This window comes from Schistocerca americana, chromosome X (genome assembly GCF_021461395.2).
Source record: "Schistocerca americana isolate TAMUIC-IGC-003095 chromosome X, iqSchAmer2.1, whole genome shotgun sequence".
In the NCBI taxonomy this organism is placed as follows: Eukaryota; Metazoa; Arthropoda; class Insecta; order Orthoptera; family Acrididae; genus Schistocerca; species Schistocerca americana.
In genome coordinates, this window is record NC_060130.1 from 825,511,751 (window position 1) to 825,525,741 (window position 13,991).

The window sequence follows — 13,991 nt, forward strand, 5'->3', positions numbered from 1 at the left end:
GTCGCCCAGTTGCCCAGCATAGACATTGCATGGTGCCTAGTGGATGGTGCCACCAGACTGAGGTCCTTTTGGGTAGAAATGACGAGCATTTATACTGATTCGGTGACTAATTGTTTTTCTGAAGCACTATTTTCAACTATGTACACCAAAACAATCCTCTAGCTTGGAGGTGTAATAACAGACCTGCCGATGCTGCAGTTGCCCTGCCTTTCTGCTCTATCGATGTTATTCAGCTGCTAGCCTCTGATTCGGCCCACTGTTTGCAAATCGATCAGTGGTTTTGTTGCATCTGGTGTAACAGTGTTTTGGTCCACTACATGCTCGCTGCCCCCATGGACATTTGCAGTAGCTCTGGCAGTGCTGATATTTTACTCAATAGCGCCGAAAATAGTGGCAGCACTACAACTGGATAATAAAACATCCAAGGAAAGTGTGCACATGTGGTGCTGTTGTCACAACTAGACATATCACACTAGAGTACCCTACTTATGAAGATCTGATTACCTATACCGCAGAATTGGGGCACTAAAGCAAACTGTTAGAGATAAAAAGCAATGGCAGCAGAAAAAAGACATAGCTAGTATTTTATCCAGTAGACAGCTAAGAGCATATGTAGAGAATGAAGGTATCATATGTGTAAATTATTCAGTGATTGATGCATGTGAAAATGCTGAAGTTAATGCTGCGAGTTTTACCAAGAATCACGATCTACACAGAGAACGACTGGAGTGAATGGGCCTGTGATCAGTAACGTGACAGTTATGGCAGAACCTGTATAAAACATAAGCAACTGTAGGCCACCTTTGGGTGTCTCCTAGAGAGAACAATCTACGTGGGGCAGGGCGGTGGGTCTGCTAGGCGCCACCGCGGCTGCGGACAATTCTGCAGTCACAGCTACGGCACATCAGACGTCTGGCACATTTGTTTTGGAGTGGAATAGGTTTCCTGGAGCTCCATTGATAAATAATTTACATATGATCCCCGCCATTCAAATATCTACTCGCACAGACATAACCAGTATTAGTAGAGCACATAACGGTAGTAATTCCGCAACAGATGCTTTCTGAGGAACAGACATGTTGACTGTTGGCACTCGTCTTTAGACAAACGGTCGTTTATTGGTTTTTGTAACGTTTTACCTACACGAGAGGCTAGCATTATCAAAGAGTCATCCTCCATTGATGGTCGCAGACCCCTGCGAAATCCCAGGAAAAACACTAAACGACAAACAATACACTAAGATCATGTCATCCATCTGCTGCGGTGGTGCATAATAGAGTAAACATAGGATCTTTGATTAAGGTTTTGGATGAGTTCTTATAATTTGATTATTTGTAGAATGGTCTAGCTATATTTCTTTTTTTTTCATCTTTTGTAAATGCTGCAAATCAGATTACAGATAACGAAGCAAATGTCACATCATTGCTACTTACAACTTCTGTAGTGATGTGTAAACAAAACCCACGTTAGATCCTAGCCACCAACAGACTGGTCTCAAAACTGGAACCAATAATAAATAAATAATTCCCCTAAAAATTACAAAAAATGATACCATATTGCAACACTGATTCAACTTCTCCTTATTTATTATTATTTGGTGCGTTATACATCCAGTAAGACTTTTCATACAACAGAAGATGGTGCTTAATTTTTGCTGATGAAGTTTATATGCTTATCTGACCTTAGAACTCCCTACTTCCCCAAGCCAAGAAACTTACCGGTATATGCAGTTTCTAATTGTCTAAGAAATAGGATTATGGCGGGGGTAAAAGGATGTTTCTTGTGTTCAGTATACAGATACACAATAACTGTGTTTTCTCCATTTATGAGAAGACTTTATGGAACCCATTCTGTAATGTGTGACAAGTAAAGTTTTATTTCATTCTCTAGTTCTTCTGCAGTATTTACTCTTGTTAGTATATCGCTGGATGAAGTTCAAGGAGTAGAATGGCTACAGGGTTTCCGGCATACAGTTCAAGCAGTCACCACTATTCGGAACTGTGGTCTCCCAAAACTACAAGATGGCAGTGACTGGAAATTTAAAATGGCAAGAAGACGTTAGTGGAAAATTTAAAAACGCAAGAACCAACCCAACTGTGCTAAGTTTAAAATGGAAATGTCCAAGATGGTGGAGCTAGCCCTGCTATGCTTCATAACCACACTGATGGCAAAATCCAAGATGGCACCATGTTCACGATCTGAATTTTGCACCATGTAGGGAAGCAGCCTACTCACGCCATAGTAAATTCACATCAGTCTTTCCATTGTGTGCCAGCCAGTCCGCTGTAACTAGCTCTGACGTCATAAATGTTGTGCAATACTTTAAAAATTAAGCAAATAACCTGAAACGGTTCTAGCAAGTCAGGAGTAATATTAAATTAATATGTGTTGAATATCAGTTCGATAACTTTAGCCATTTTCGAAATTGGACGTTTCTCTGTAAAAATCATTGGCGCAACAGAAAAGAGCTAGAGACTTCAAAATTTATAATTAGATTCCTTTTTCATAAATATTTAATAGAAACAGTCTTCTGGATCTCACAAATTAAGATTTTAATTGAAATTAATGATTTTCTGGTTTTTGTCTTAAAAATTAAGGAAGCAAGATAGATTAAGTAGGCTAATAAATAAGGCTAGGATGTTTATATTTAAGTAGAATGGAGATCCGCTATAACCATAAGGATGTGAGAAGTTTCATTTGAATACCTATAAAACTATAGCGATAGCGTATCTCCAAAGGGCCAGTTCAGAGCTCGTCTACTGCGTGCAGTGTAATTAAATTAATTCTCTCGCCCAAAATATTTAACTTAGCCACGTCAAACTTTTATTATGATTGCTTACCTGTGTGTTGAAGGCACATTTAAATTGAGAGCTTCATCGGCCATCAGCAAAAGAAGCTATGATTTATTCGGTAACTTAATGTGGAGCATTACTAGCCCAGCGGCTAGTCGGGAGAGCCGATTTGATCAGGCGTTCCCTTAGCCGTCCGCACCGCGGCTTTATATATAAGAACGCTGCGCGAGAGAGTAAGGCCCCAGTTCTCTCCAGACGCTGAATAGCACGCCATCTGTGTCGGGAGTCGCGTCGCGTCGGTATCATTGCTACAAACAGCCTCGGATGCCGTATTAAGTTACTCGAGATACGCGTAACCATGAAATCATTTTCGAGTGAAGTGTTAATTCTGGGTTGACTTTAATTATCGATCTTCAGTTTGCGTATTGTCGTATTTTCACGTGCCGCCGCGGGACAAACATTCTACCATTAGTTAGCGTGGCGTTTGATGAACCTTATCATCAAATTATGGCGAGCATTCATTTAAATATTTAATTTGGACAGTTATAGTAGCATCAGCGCATTAGACTCTGAACTGCTCTGTTAGTTAGATTGTGTGGATTCTTTTGTTTTCATCTGTGACTTTCAGAATACAGAACGTTTTTTCACGACCGTTTTTAATTAGAAATCCCAGACAATCTCCTAATTCCTCAGAGCTATAAGCTGTAACTATAAGTGTATTCTCAGATGAAGTGGGCACTAGGAATTCTAATTACAGGCTTCACGTTTTGCTAATCACTTTCTGGTTGCCAATATTGTAGTTAGAGAGCCAATGTTGAGAACGGCGAAAGACAGTACAAATAACATTCTAAATAATAGTAACTGGTTTTACATTCTACAAACCAAACATTTATATAAACAACATAAAATTGACAAAAATATCCACCCGCCGCCCCACAACCATGTTGAAAAGTACCCAAACTACCCAAATTTTGCATAAATTGGCGAAATGTTAAGAAGTACCTGAAAGACCTGAATTTTGTGTAAAATGGTGCCATGTTCAAAAGTATTCATGAAACCTTTGCGACACCTTCAAAAGTATCAAAACGACCTGAATTTTTTGCACCATGATCAGAAGTATCTGAATGACGAGTATTATTTTAAGGAAGTACAGAGCAGTTCACAATTGTGACAGAAGGTCGCACTCCAAGCATTCTGGTATAAACACCAACAGATGTCGAGCACTACGCATTGTTTTGGATACATTGGAGAGCTTTCCATGATTTCTATATAGTGCCTCTTTAACGCTGTTGCCGAAAGTATCGAACTTTTTCGAGTTTTCATTAATTTTTTTTTTTGTTTCTTTTGTGATTTAAAAATCGATGGTGTGTTTACAATCTAGTGTTAACGTATTGTTGCCATCTGATTGTTACATGTTGTTTTAGACTCATCACAGTGCTTCACATAATTTTCTTATAATATTGGTTTAACATTATTGCTAGAAAATATTGTGCTTTTTAGTTGAATTCACTTCGTGACTTCTGCTACCTAAAACTTACATTCAGAAAACCTCTGTGTGTCGTTTGCATCCTATCTTTTTTTTTTTTTTTGCGTCCGCCTGCCGCCTAGATGTTAGCTCACCAAATAAGTTTTTACTAAACTTTACATTATAACGTTTTTAAATATGTTACAGTGCTTTTTAGTTTACTGTAAGAGTAGTGTCATGTGTGACAAATGTGGACATTGTCGTAGGTTGGTTAGTATGGAAGAAACATGTCAGGACTGTGGGTTGGTCTTTCACTTGGGTGATCGCTGCAGGGAAGACAATCAAGCGTCAGATGACGTTGTTCCATGGAGTTGTAGTTTATGTACCAGAGACAAGAAAATTGAGGGACAGGGAATAAGATTTATGCCCTTCAGGCTGAATTAGAAATGACATATTTTGAATTAGATAGCTTTAAGGGGGAAAGAGACAATGCAAAAAGGTGACAAGTAATTGGCAAAATGAGAAAACCTTAAAATTACATTTCAAATACCGGGTAGCAATCAGTCTGACTTGTTACCTGAAACTGGAGAAGCGCGTCAACCACTTTTTGAGCATAGTAGGTACAGCAAAGTTGTAACAAAGACTTTAACGCTTGGTCAGTAAAAATGTATAGCAGAAAGAAAAGTGTTCTGCTGCTAGGTAACAGTCACATCAGAGTGTAGGCCAATGCTACAGGAAAACCTAGATGTAGAATACCATGTCGCAAGCATCCTGACCGTGATCCAAAATAAAAGTTTATCTAGCAAAATCAGATCGGGTACATTTTGAAAACACATGTATGAAAACGAGGAGGTGGCAACACTCATAATGTGCAGCATATCAGAAGTACCCTGGCACACGTATCGCCCTGCACTACCACACCGCCCATTGTACTTCACTATGTGGACTGCTGTGGACATCAGACCTTCATCGACCATGGAGCAATGGTTCATATACTTGTCAGCTTCCATTTCTAGTTTTTAGACAGCCATTCCCCAGTTTACGTCGTTTATAAGCAGTGTACAACCATAACTAGTCCTGTCAAGTTCATGTAGAGCGGTTTCCAGATGGAGTGCACGAACGATGAATATTTCTATATGCTTTTGGTGCTCGGTGCATCGGATAACCAAGCTGCTGCCGATGCTCGTGCATATGCTGCATAGTACTGTCAAAGCCACCATTCCAATAAGAATGGTTTTCGTCGCCTGGAGCATCGCATTCGGGAAATCGGTAATCTTCGTCCGCAAGTAATGGACAAAGTGCGACAGTACTTAATGGTTAGTACAAGGGTAGTTGCTCTTGGAAACAGCATCCCATACCAGCAAACCAGTTGTCTTTACCTGCAGTTACTCATACTTTATGCTATGCAATGCTCTGTTTAAGAAGAATAGCTCATTGTAGCCACAGGGTCAACTTCGCACATTTGCTTTCATACCCCGCCGCTTATTAATTGCAAATAATAACCTATAGCTGTGATTCTGCAGTTAAATGGTCTAGGCATTGGGTTGAATTGTGAGTTAATCGAGTTAATAAAATACATAAAAGCACAAATAAAAGTTAAATGAATAATTTAATAAAATAGGTCCTTTTCTAACGTCTGTAATTGATGCAGGTGACAGAGAATATGTTGAATAATGTTTATTCAAGAAAGGACATCTCAGATAAATGGGAAATGGTCCTACAATATTCACTTAAAATGCAGACAGAAAATTTCCTTACCAAATGCAATAAATATACGTTGAGAGCGCTTCAAGAATGGCAGCAAAATCCCCGAATTAAATAGTCATCAAAGATATGCAAAAACTAATTGCATTTAACAATCACAGTACACTAAATATTCATCTCAAAACAGTTCATAGCTCAACACAATGATTTACAAATTAATGCACACGAGATGATGAACAGAAACTCAGTCTGTCTATCCTCAGTTCTGTAAACCAAGTGGAAAAAGTCCTTCTCTGGAGCACATTCAGACCTCTCGAAATATAAAGTCCCTTGATAAATTAAAATATGGTAGCAGCCGTTCACTACCCAGAATCGATCACCCACTCCATCAAAAACCACACAGTACCACGGGTAGGTCTGTCTTCTTCCATAACGAACATACAGGTGTGCAGTATCGCTCTCTTGAGTTCTTCATTCGAAAAGTCCCAGTCTCCGCTTGACTTCCGTAGTGTTCCTTTACTGTCTGCTTTTCCATTGGGTGAAGGTTGTCCCCACCAAAAATAAATCGTTCTTAAGTTCAACAGACATGATCTGACTCAAACTGACAGACTTCCCACATCAAACTAATATATTATGACAATATTTAAATAAAGAAATGTTATACCTATTCAGCCACACTCAGATCATTCACAATAATTAAAAATAAAGGTTTGTTCATACACAGGGTGTTACAAAAAGGTACGGCCAAACTTTCAGGAAACATTCCTCACACACGAAGAAAGAAAATATGTTATGTGGACATGTGTCCGGAAGCGCTTACTTTCCACGTTAGAGCTCATTTTATTACTTCTCTTCAAGTCACATTCATCATGGAATGGAAACACACAGCAACAGAACGTACCAGCGTGACTTCAAACACTTTGTTACAGGAAATGTTCAAAATGTCCTCCGTTAGCGAGGATACATGCATCCACCCTCCGTCGCATGGAATCCCTGATGCGCTGATGCAGCCCTGGAGAATGGCGTATTGTATCACAGCCGTCCACAATACGAGCACGAAGAGTCTCTACATTTGGTACCGGGGCTGCGTAGACTAGAGCTTTCAAATGCCCCCATAAATGAAAGTCAAGAGGGTTGAGGTCAGGAGAGCGTGGAGTCCATGGAATTGGTCCGCCTCTACCAATCCATCGGTCACCGAATCTGTTGTTGAGAAGCATACGAACACTTCGACTGAAATGTGCAGGAGCTCCATCGTGCATGAACCACATGTTGTGTCGTACTTGTAAAGGCACATGTTCTAGCAGCACAGGTAGAGTATCTCGTATGAAATCATGATAACGTGCTCCATTGAGCGTAGGTGGAAGAACATGGGGCCCAATCAAGACATCACCAACAATGCCTGTGTTGATGACGTGATTGCACAATTGCGTGCGGATTCTCGTCAGCCCACACATGTTGATTGTGGAAATTTACAATTTGATCACGTTGGAATGAAGCCTCAACCGTAAAGAGAACATTTGCACCGAAATGAGGATTGACACATTGTAGGATGAACCATTCGCAGAACTGTACCCGTGGAGGCCAATCAGCTGCTGATAGTGCCTGCACACGCTGTACATGGTACGGAAACAACTGGTTCTCCCGTAGCACTCTCCATACAGTGACGTGGTCAACGTTACCTTGTACAGCAGCAACTTCTCTGACGCTGACATTAGGGTTATCGTCAACTGCACATAGAATTCCCTCGTCCATTGCAGGTGTCCTCGTCGTTCAAGGTCTTCCCCAGTCGCGAGTCATAGGCTGGAATGTTCAGTGCTCCGTAAGACGCTTCGAACGTCTTCCTGTCGGGACACCTTCGTTCTGGAAATCTGTCTCGATACAAACCTACCGCGCCACGGCTATTGTCCCGTGCTAATCCATACATCAAATGGGCATCTGCCAACTCCGCATTTGTAAACATTGCACTGACTGCAAAACCACGTTCGTGATGAACACTAACCTGTTGATGCTACGTACTGATGTGCTTGATGCTAGTACTGTAGAGCAATGAGTCGCATGTCAACACAAGCACCGAAGTCAACATTACCTTCCTTCAATTGGGCCAACTGGCGGTGAATCGAGGAAGTACAGTACATACTGACGAAACTAAAATGAGCTCTAACATGGAAATTAAGCGTTTCCGGACACATGTCCACATAACATCTTTTCTTTATTTGTGTGTGAGGAATGTTTCCTGAAAGTTTGGCCTTTTTGTAACACCCTGTATAAATCAGCTACTATTCTTGGGCAAATGCACTCACGATAGCCGGCCGCGGTGGTCTAGCGGTTCTGGCGCTGCAGTCCGGAACCGCGGGTTCGAATCCTGCCTCGGGCATGGGTGTGTGTGATGTCCTTAGGTTAGTTAGGTTTAAGTAGTTCTAAGTTCTAGGGGACTTATGACCTAAGATGTTGAGTCCCATAGTGCTCAGAGCCATTTGAACCATTCGAACCACTCACGATAAATGACAACTGACAGTCGTTAAATGTTGTTCAAACAATTATTTAGGCCTTCTTGACGGAAGTGGCTTTTGGTTCTCTTTCCAATTGTGGTGTCCCCTAGCAGTATTATTGTATTATTGAAGTATCTTGCAAAAATAATGAAAGAAAAGTGAAGTTGTGTTAGTGACATGTTCGCACAAATACTGGGTAATATTTCAGTGTAAGTTAAATAATTTTGAATGTTCTCTCCATTTTGGCTGTTGTTTGAAATAATGGGGGAACCGTCTCCTAATTGCATTAAATTAATTCCAATTAATAATCTATAATCAGTTTCTGCTAGATTCACATTTAAAAATCGAATATGTACTGCTGTGGTAGTTAATCGCGCTGAGTTTGAAGATCCTCGACACTTTTCGATTGCCTATTTTTTCGTCTTTGAGAGAAAGAGTGTGTCAATTTACCAGTCACATACAATAAATTTTTCACTAGTCTGCAACGTTCTCTTGCTGAAGTTAGGTGAAGTAAAAGGAATGTCCCAAAAAACAAAAAATGTTAGTTTAACGCCACCAGAATTTAGTAATAATTGATACTCAACTAATGTTGGCGATACTCTGTTAAAGAAAGTGTAAACTTGCCAAGAGTGAGATTTAAGTTGGCCATTAAAAGAAATAGTTCAACTGTATATTAATATTAATGAAAATAAAGGGTTCCGTGCATGTGCAGACACAAAACTAAGAAAAATTATAGCAAATAAAACCACAGTAATATATGTTCACTCATATGACAATGCTTGTGTAAGTGATGAATTATAGCTGGTTTGTATCCTGTAAATTGGAATGCACATTGTGTATCTACGTATTGTTGCTAACATCCTGTTTCCTACAGAGCCTGAAGCATGTCCACATGTTCAAAAAATAGAACAAAATCTCCCTGTTAATTTCTACGGCATTCGGTATTTTGATTATGAGTGGATACACATAGAAGATGAGAAAGATCAGGCAGAATTTCGAGCCGTACCATAAAGCACCACTGCAAAGAACAGGTAGCTCTATTAAAGTTGCAGTCTGTGAATATAGGTACATACCGTTTCTATTGCATGAAAGACCTTTCTAGTCTAGCACATAGAAGCATTACTGCTTATAAGCATTCAACTGAAACATGTAAGCGCTCGTTATGCTATTTTCATTACAAAGAAAAATTACACACACTCGCTTGTCTGGGCACAGTATAAGCCAGTCAACAGTACCATTCTTAATGACAGGAAATCGTATATAAAATTAACCAAGTTCAGAAACGAGCTATAGCTGCCTTTTGTTATTTATGCTGATGCAGAATGAATGTTAGAACCAACTGCTAATTGCAGTCGTAGTATTAACTCTGGTTCCTATTCCGATCAAGTACATTTATGTACACCATTCAGCATAGCCAATTACATACACTGTAGCTATGACAAGGTATATACTGAGTTGCAATGGTACTGAGAAAAAATTTCAAACTTAAGAATAATAGTGTATTTGATAAAACTGTGCAAAATGTATTAAAGATGAGAGACATATAACTTGCGACATCTTGTGAAGATAGATATCGACCTGCTGCATTGTGTGCAAGACAGAATTTTCAAGGAAGTGTTATTCTTAACAAAAATTTAGTTACTATTGATTTAAATAGAATTACTATATTGTTTAATAAGCCATAAGCAGTCCAAATCCGTTCATTATGGGTAAATACTAAACGAGCTTCCATCAATGCACATAAAACTGTGTTACACAGATATTGATAGCTTAATTTATCGTTTTAAACCTTCAAATATTGATGGGGACATCAGGAGTGATGAACATATATGTTTCGATACTTCAGATTTCTCTGTAAATAACAGGTATACATAACAGTCTACTTGTAAATAAAAAGAAGATTCGATTAATGAAAGAAGAGTTGAATGGTGAACCTGATACTGAATTTGTCAGTCTACAAGCTAAAATGTGTGCACTCGAGACTGAATCTGGAAGTATAATGCACAAAGAAAAGGGTGTCAAACATACTTGGTGTTACAGAGTCAACCATCGACGATTACCGCAATGTATGTTGAATTCTGAAGTTAAAACAGCTGCACAGTATATCATTCAGTCCAAGTGCCATATAGTTTCTACTGCCAAACAGCACAAGTTGGGTTTGTCAGCACAAGATGATGAATGTTTTGTATGTACTGCCAGATAAACTGAATACCTTAGCTTGGGGTCACTATCACATGAAAAATTATGGTGATGATGGTCAACATGATGACTAATTTTATTGTGTCTATGTGAAAATATAAAATCTCTTTGTTACTGATTTCAATGTATAGCTGAAAATGTAACAAGATTACATGTATTTTGTAACTGCTTTATTTTGTGAAAATGTAGAAATATTGAATGTGATTTTTAACTGATTTAACTGTGATAACAATAAATGTGATTCATTGTGTAAAAATAAAAAAAAACATATAATACATTATTCTGATACCTTGTAATGTTTGTAACACTCGAGATAACCTGTGTGAATTAACACCATACACACTTAGAAGTTCTGTACCTTATGACATTGAAAGTAATGAGAGAGTAAAGCATAAAACAGAGAGAGGTGAATTTAATAATGAGTTAGTGCAGTATTTACCATAAGCCTTGTTTTACTGATCTATAAAAGAAAGCGAGAGATCGATTACAGGGTTACAACATATATTGTGTGTGGAGGGGGGGGGGGGCAGGGGGGGGGGGGGTGCACTTGTGTTCACGTATTTTCTTTTATAAGTAATAGAGGTTGTTTGGGTACAGTACTTTCTAACGTGGTGTAAAAAGTTCTGGTCGTTCAGATACTTTCGAACATTGCACTAAACGTTTGGCTACTTTTGAAAGTGATGCCATTTAACAAAAAGTTTGTGTAATTTGGATACTTATCAGGTCGTTCAGATTCAGATCATTCGGATACTTTTGGACGTGGCAGAATTTTGAATTGTAATGTCAGAGGGATTACAAAACACAGCTAGACTAATTCCGCCATCTTGGCTTCTTATTTTCTCATCATTTTAAACTTATCAGAACTGGTATAATTCCGCCACTTTTCATTTTTTAATTTCCCCACACCGCCATCCTGCATTTCTTAAATTTCCAACTAACTTGGTACTTTTGAATTTCCTGCCACAGATATCTTGGATTTTTCGGTGACTGCTGCACGTCATCACGGCATCAGCTACTTGAACTGTGTGCTGGAAGCTCTGTAACCATTCTACTGCAGGGAATATGAGAATGGTTCACAAACACTGTCGATTGTAGAGATAAAGAAGTTTGGTGGTGTGTTTTTCAGGCGCGGGGCTTTACATGTCGGTCTTTCACGTACGCCAAGAACGAGAAGCGGTGCTACCTGAGTGGCGACGACTCCCTGTCACTCAACAATGCTCCGTTGCTCATCAAGAGGGATGCCGTCTACGCCGAGAAGCAGTGCAGCATAAGTAAATACGTACACATTCTGTATATCCTCTTTTCCTTGTGATAAGCTTTGCATACCTCCACCCTCGCACTTGTTTCTATAAACATGGCGGATCGGCCCTCATTCATCGCTTTCAGATTCTGATGATTCCGACATTTCTTTTCTGCCCTTTCACATAATAATCCAGCATTTTAAGATACAGTTCCACATCACTTGATTAGATGTTTGTAGCATATCTGTACTTTTGAGATTAGTTGTTTTGCTAAGTAATTCTGTCGAAAATGGTATAATGTGTCTAAGCTGTTTGGCTCACATCTCATATATGGATTCTATATAAAGGCTCACCGTTTCACCGAAACCTGGACGAACACGTCAAAGAAACACTGAACAAAGTAAGGCAACGCCAGTCCCTCATAAGACGAGTTCAGGGAAAATTCCATGGCTGCAACGACAAAACAGCAATTCACACAAAACATTTGTACGTCCCCTCTTCGAGTATGTGGCGGCCCCCCTAGCCTATATGTCGCAAAGAAAAGCAGAAAGACTATATCAGACTGAAAGACGCATACTACGAAGCATACTGAGACTCCCACGCATCACCCCCAGACAAGAAGCGTATAACGAAACAAAAGTCATACCCCTGCAGACGGGACTCACCGTTCCCCATGCACTAACAAGTCACCCTGACCTCACACAGCTCTTCACAAACAGACCTAGACGTAAAAACAAACCGAACTTCAAATACACACTTTCCGAACAATCATACACAACATACTAACAACACACCCAGACACAATACACAACCACGAACTCTCGGCACAGATGGTACTAATAGCACAGGAAACAATAACTACACTGCACCTTCTGGCACTGGATCCTGATTCCGACCCAATGTGAACTCCCACACACCAATACAATCTAAATATTGCACAGCCATAGGCCATGACTGACACCAAGCCGGTCATTCACTTTTTCATAACCAAAGATGTATATAATACCTAAGCCTGTGCCTACAACATAAATATTTCCCCTTGTTAACCATCGAAGTATTTCCAACATCAGAAACTGTGTATCACCTATAATTTTATCTAAATTCCTATTTTCATTCTCAATCTTATAGCACAATTATTCATATTCCAGAAAGTTCTAACACATAGCAGCAAAGTGTACCCATGTTCAAATATCATAACTGCACTAAAGATGGAAACAGTATACAAAAGGAATACCAAGAATTGTAATGATGATGAAGTCCCATACAGAGCGTAGAGGAACGATGCAGGAAACCCGCACCGCCGTATGAGGCAGGGTCCTAGTGGAGATGGTTTGAAATATTTGCAAAACGTATAATAAGAACTGAAAATGGTAAAAAAGGAAATAAATTGGAAGTAATTAGATGTAAGATATAGCTGTAAGAACATTGTCAATAAAGAAACATGAAACCAGTAAAATTGTTAAGCTAAGGCCAAATAGAGCCAGACGCTCTCGAGTGGTCCGCCCTCCACCCTTCAGGTGTGGGAATGAAAAATATTTTTTTTAAAAAAAAAAACATTCCCTTCAGAACCATGTGAGACAACGGCTATTGTCAAAAACTTTCTTGGGCAGGCTGACCCATTTATTATCGTAGATAGTGGCTTGTTCGTTGGTATCGGAGAAATACAGGCATATCATCAACAAACAAAGCTCGTGCTCTATAGGAAACACCTGAGGTAACCAGAAGGATGTACGAACAACAGCACGCCTATACCAGTTTCTTTGGCGCTTCAGTGTATTTTCCTGCCCAGTCCGGACAAATACAGAGGGTGGGAATGCTTGTCATTGGGAGCTCCAATGTTAGGCGGTTGGTGGAGCCTCTCAGGGAGATAGCAGGCAACGCGGGAAAGAATTCCAGTGTGCATTCGGTATGTTTGCCGGGAGGTCTCATCCGTGATGTGGAGGAGGCCCTGCCGGAGGCTAACGACCGCACTGGGAGCAACCCGCTGCATCTATGGGTTCTGAGGCCATCCTCGGCTCCTTCCGGCGGCTGGCTGATTTGATGAAGGCAACTAGAAACGCACGCGGGGTGCAGGCTAAGCTGTCTATTTGTAGCATCGTTT

General features: G+C 39.9%; 1 protein-coding gene across 1 annotated transcript in view; it reads left to right on the top strand.

The window, feature by feature from the left end:
- Positions 1-13,991, top strand: part of LOC124555311 — a 471,119-nt gene that overhangs the window by 203,993 nt on the left and 253,135 nt on the right. The window contains exon 8 of the mRNA XM_047129186.1: positions 11,776-11,920. Coding sequence (XP_046985142.1) covers positions 11,776-11,920 — 145 coding nt within the window. The remainder of the gene's footprint in view (positions 1-11,775; positions 11,921-13,991) is intronic.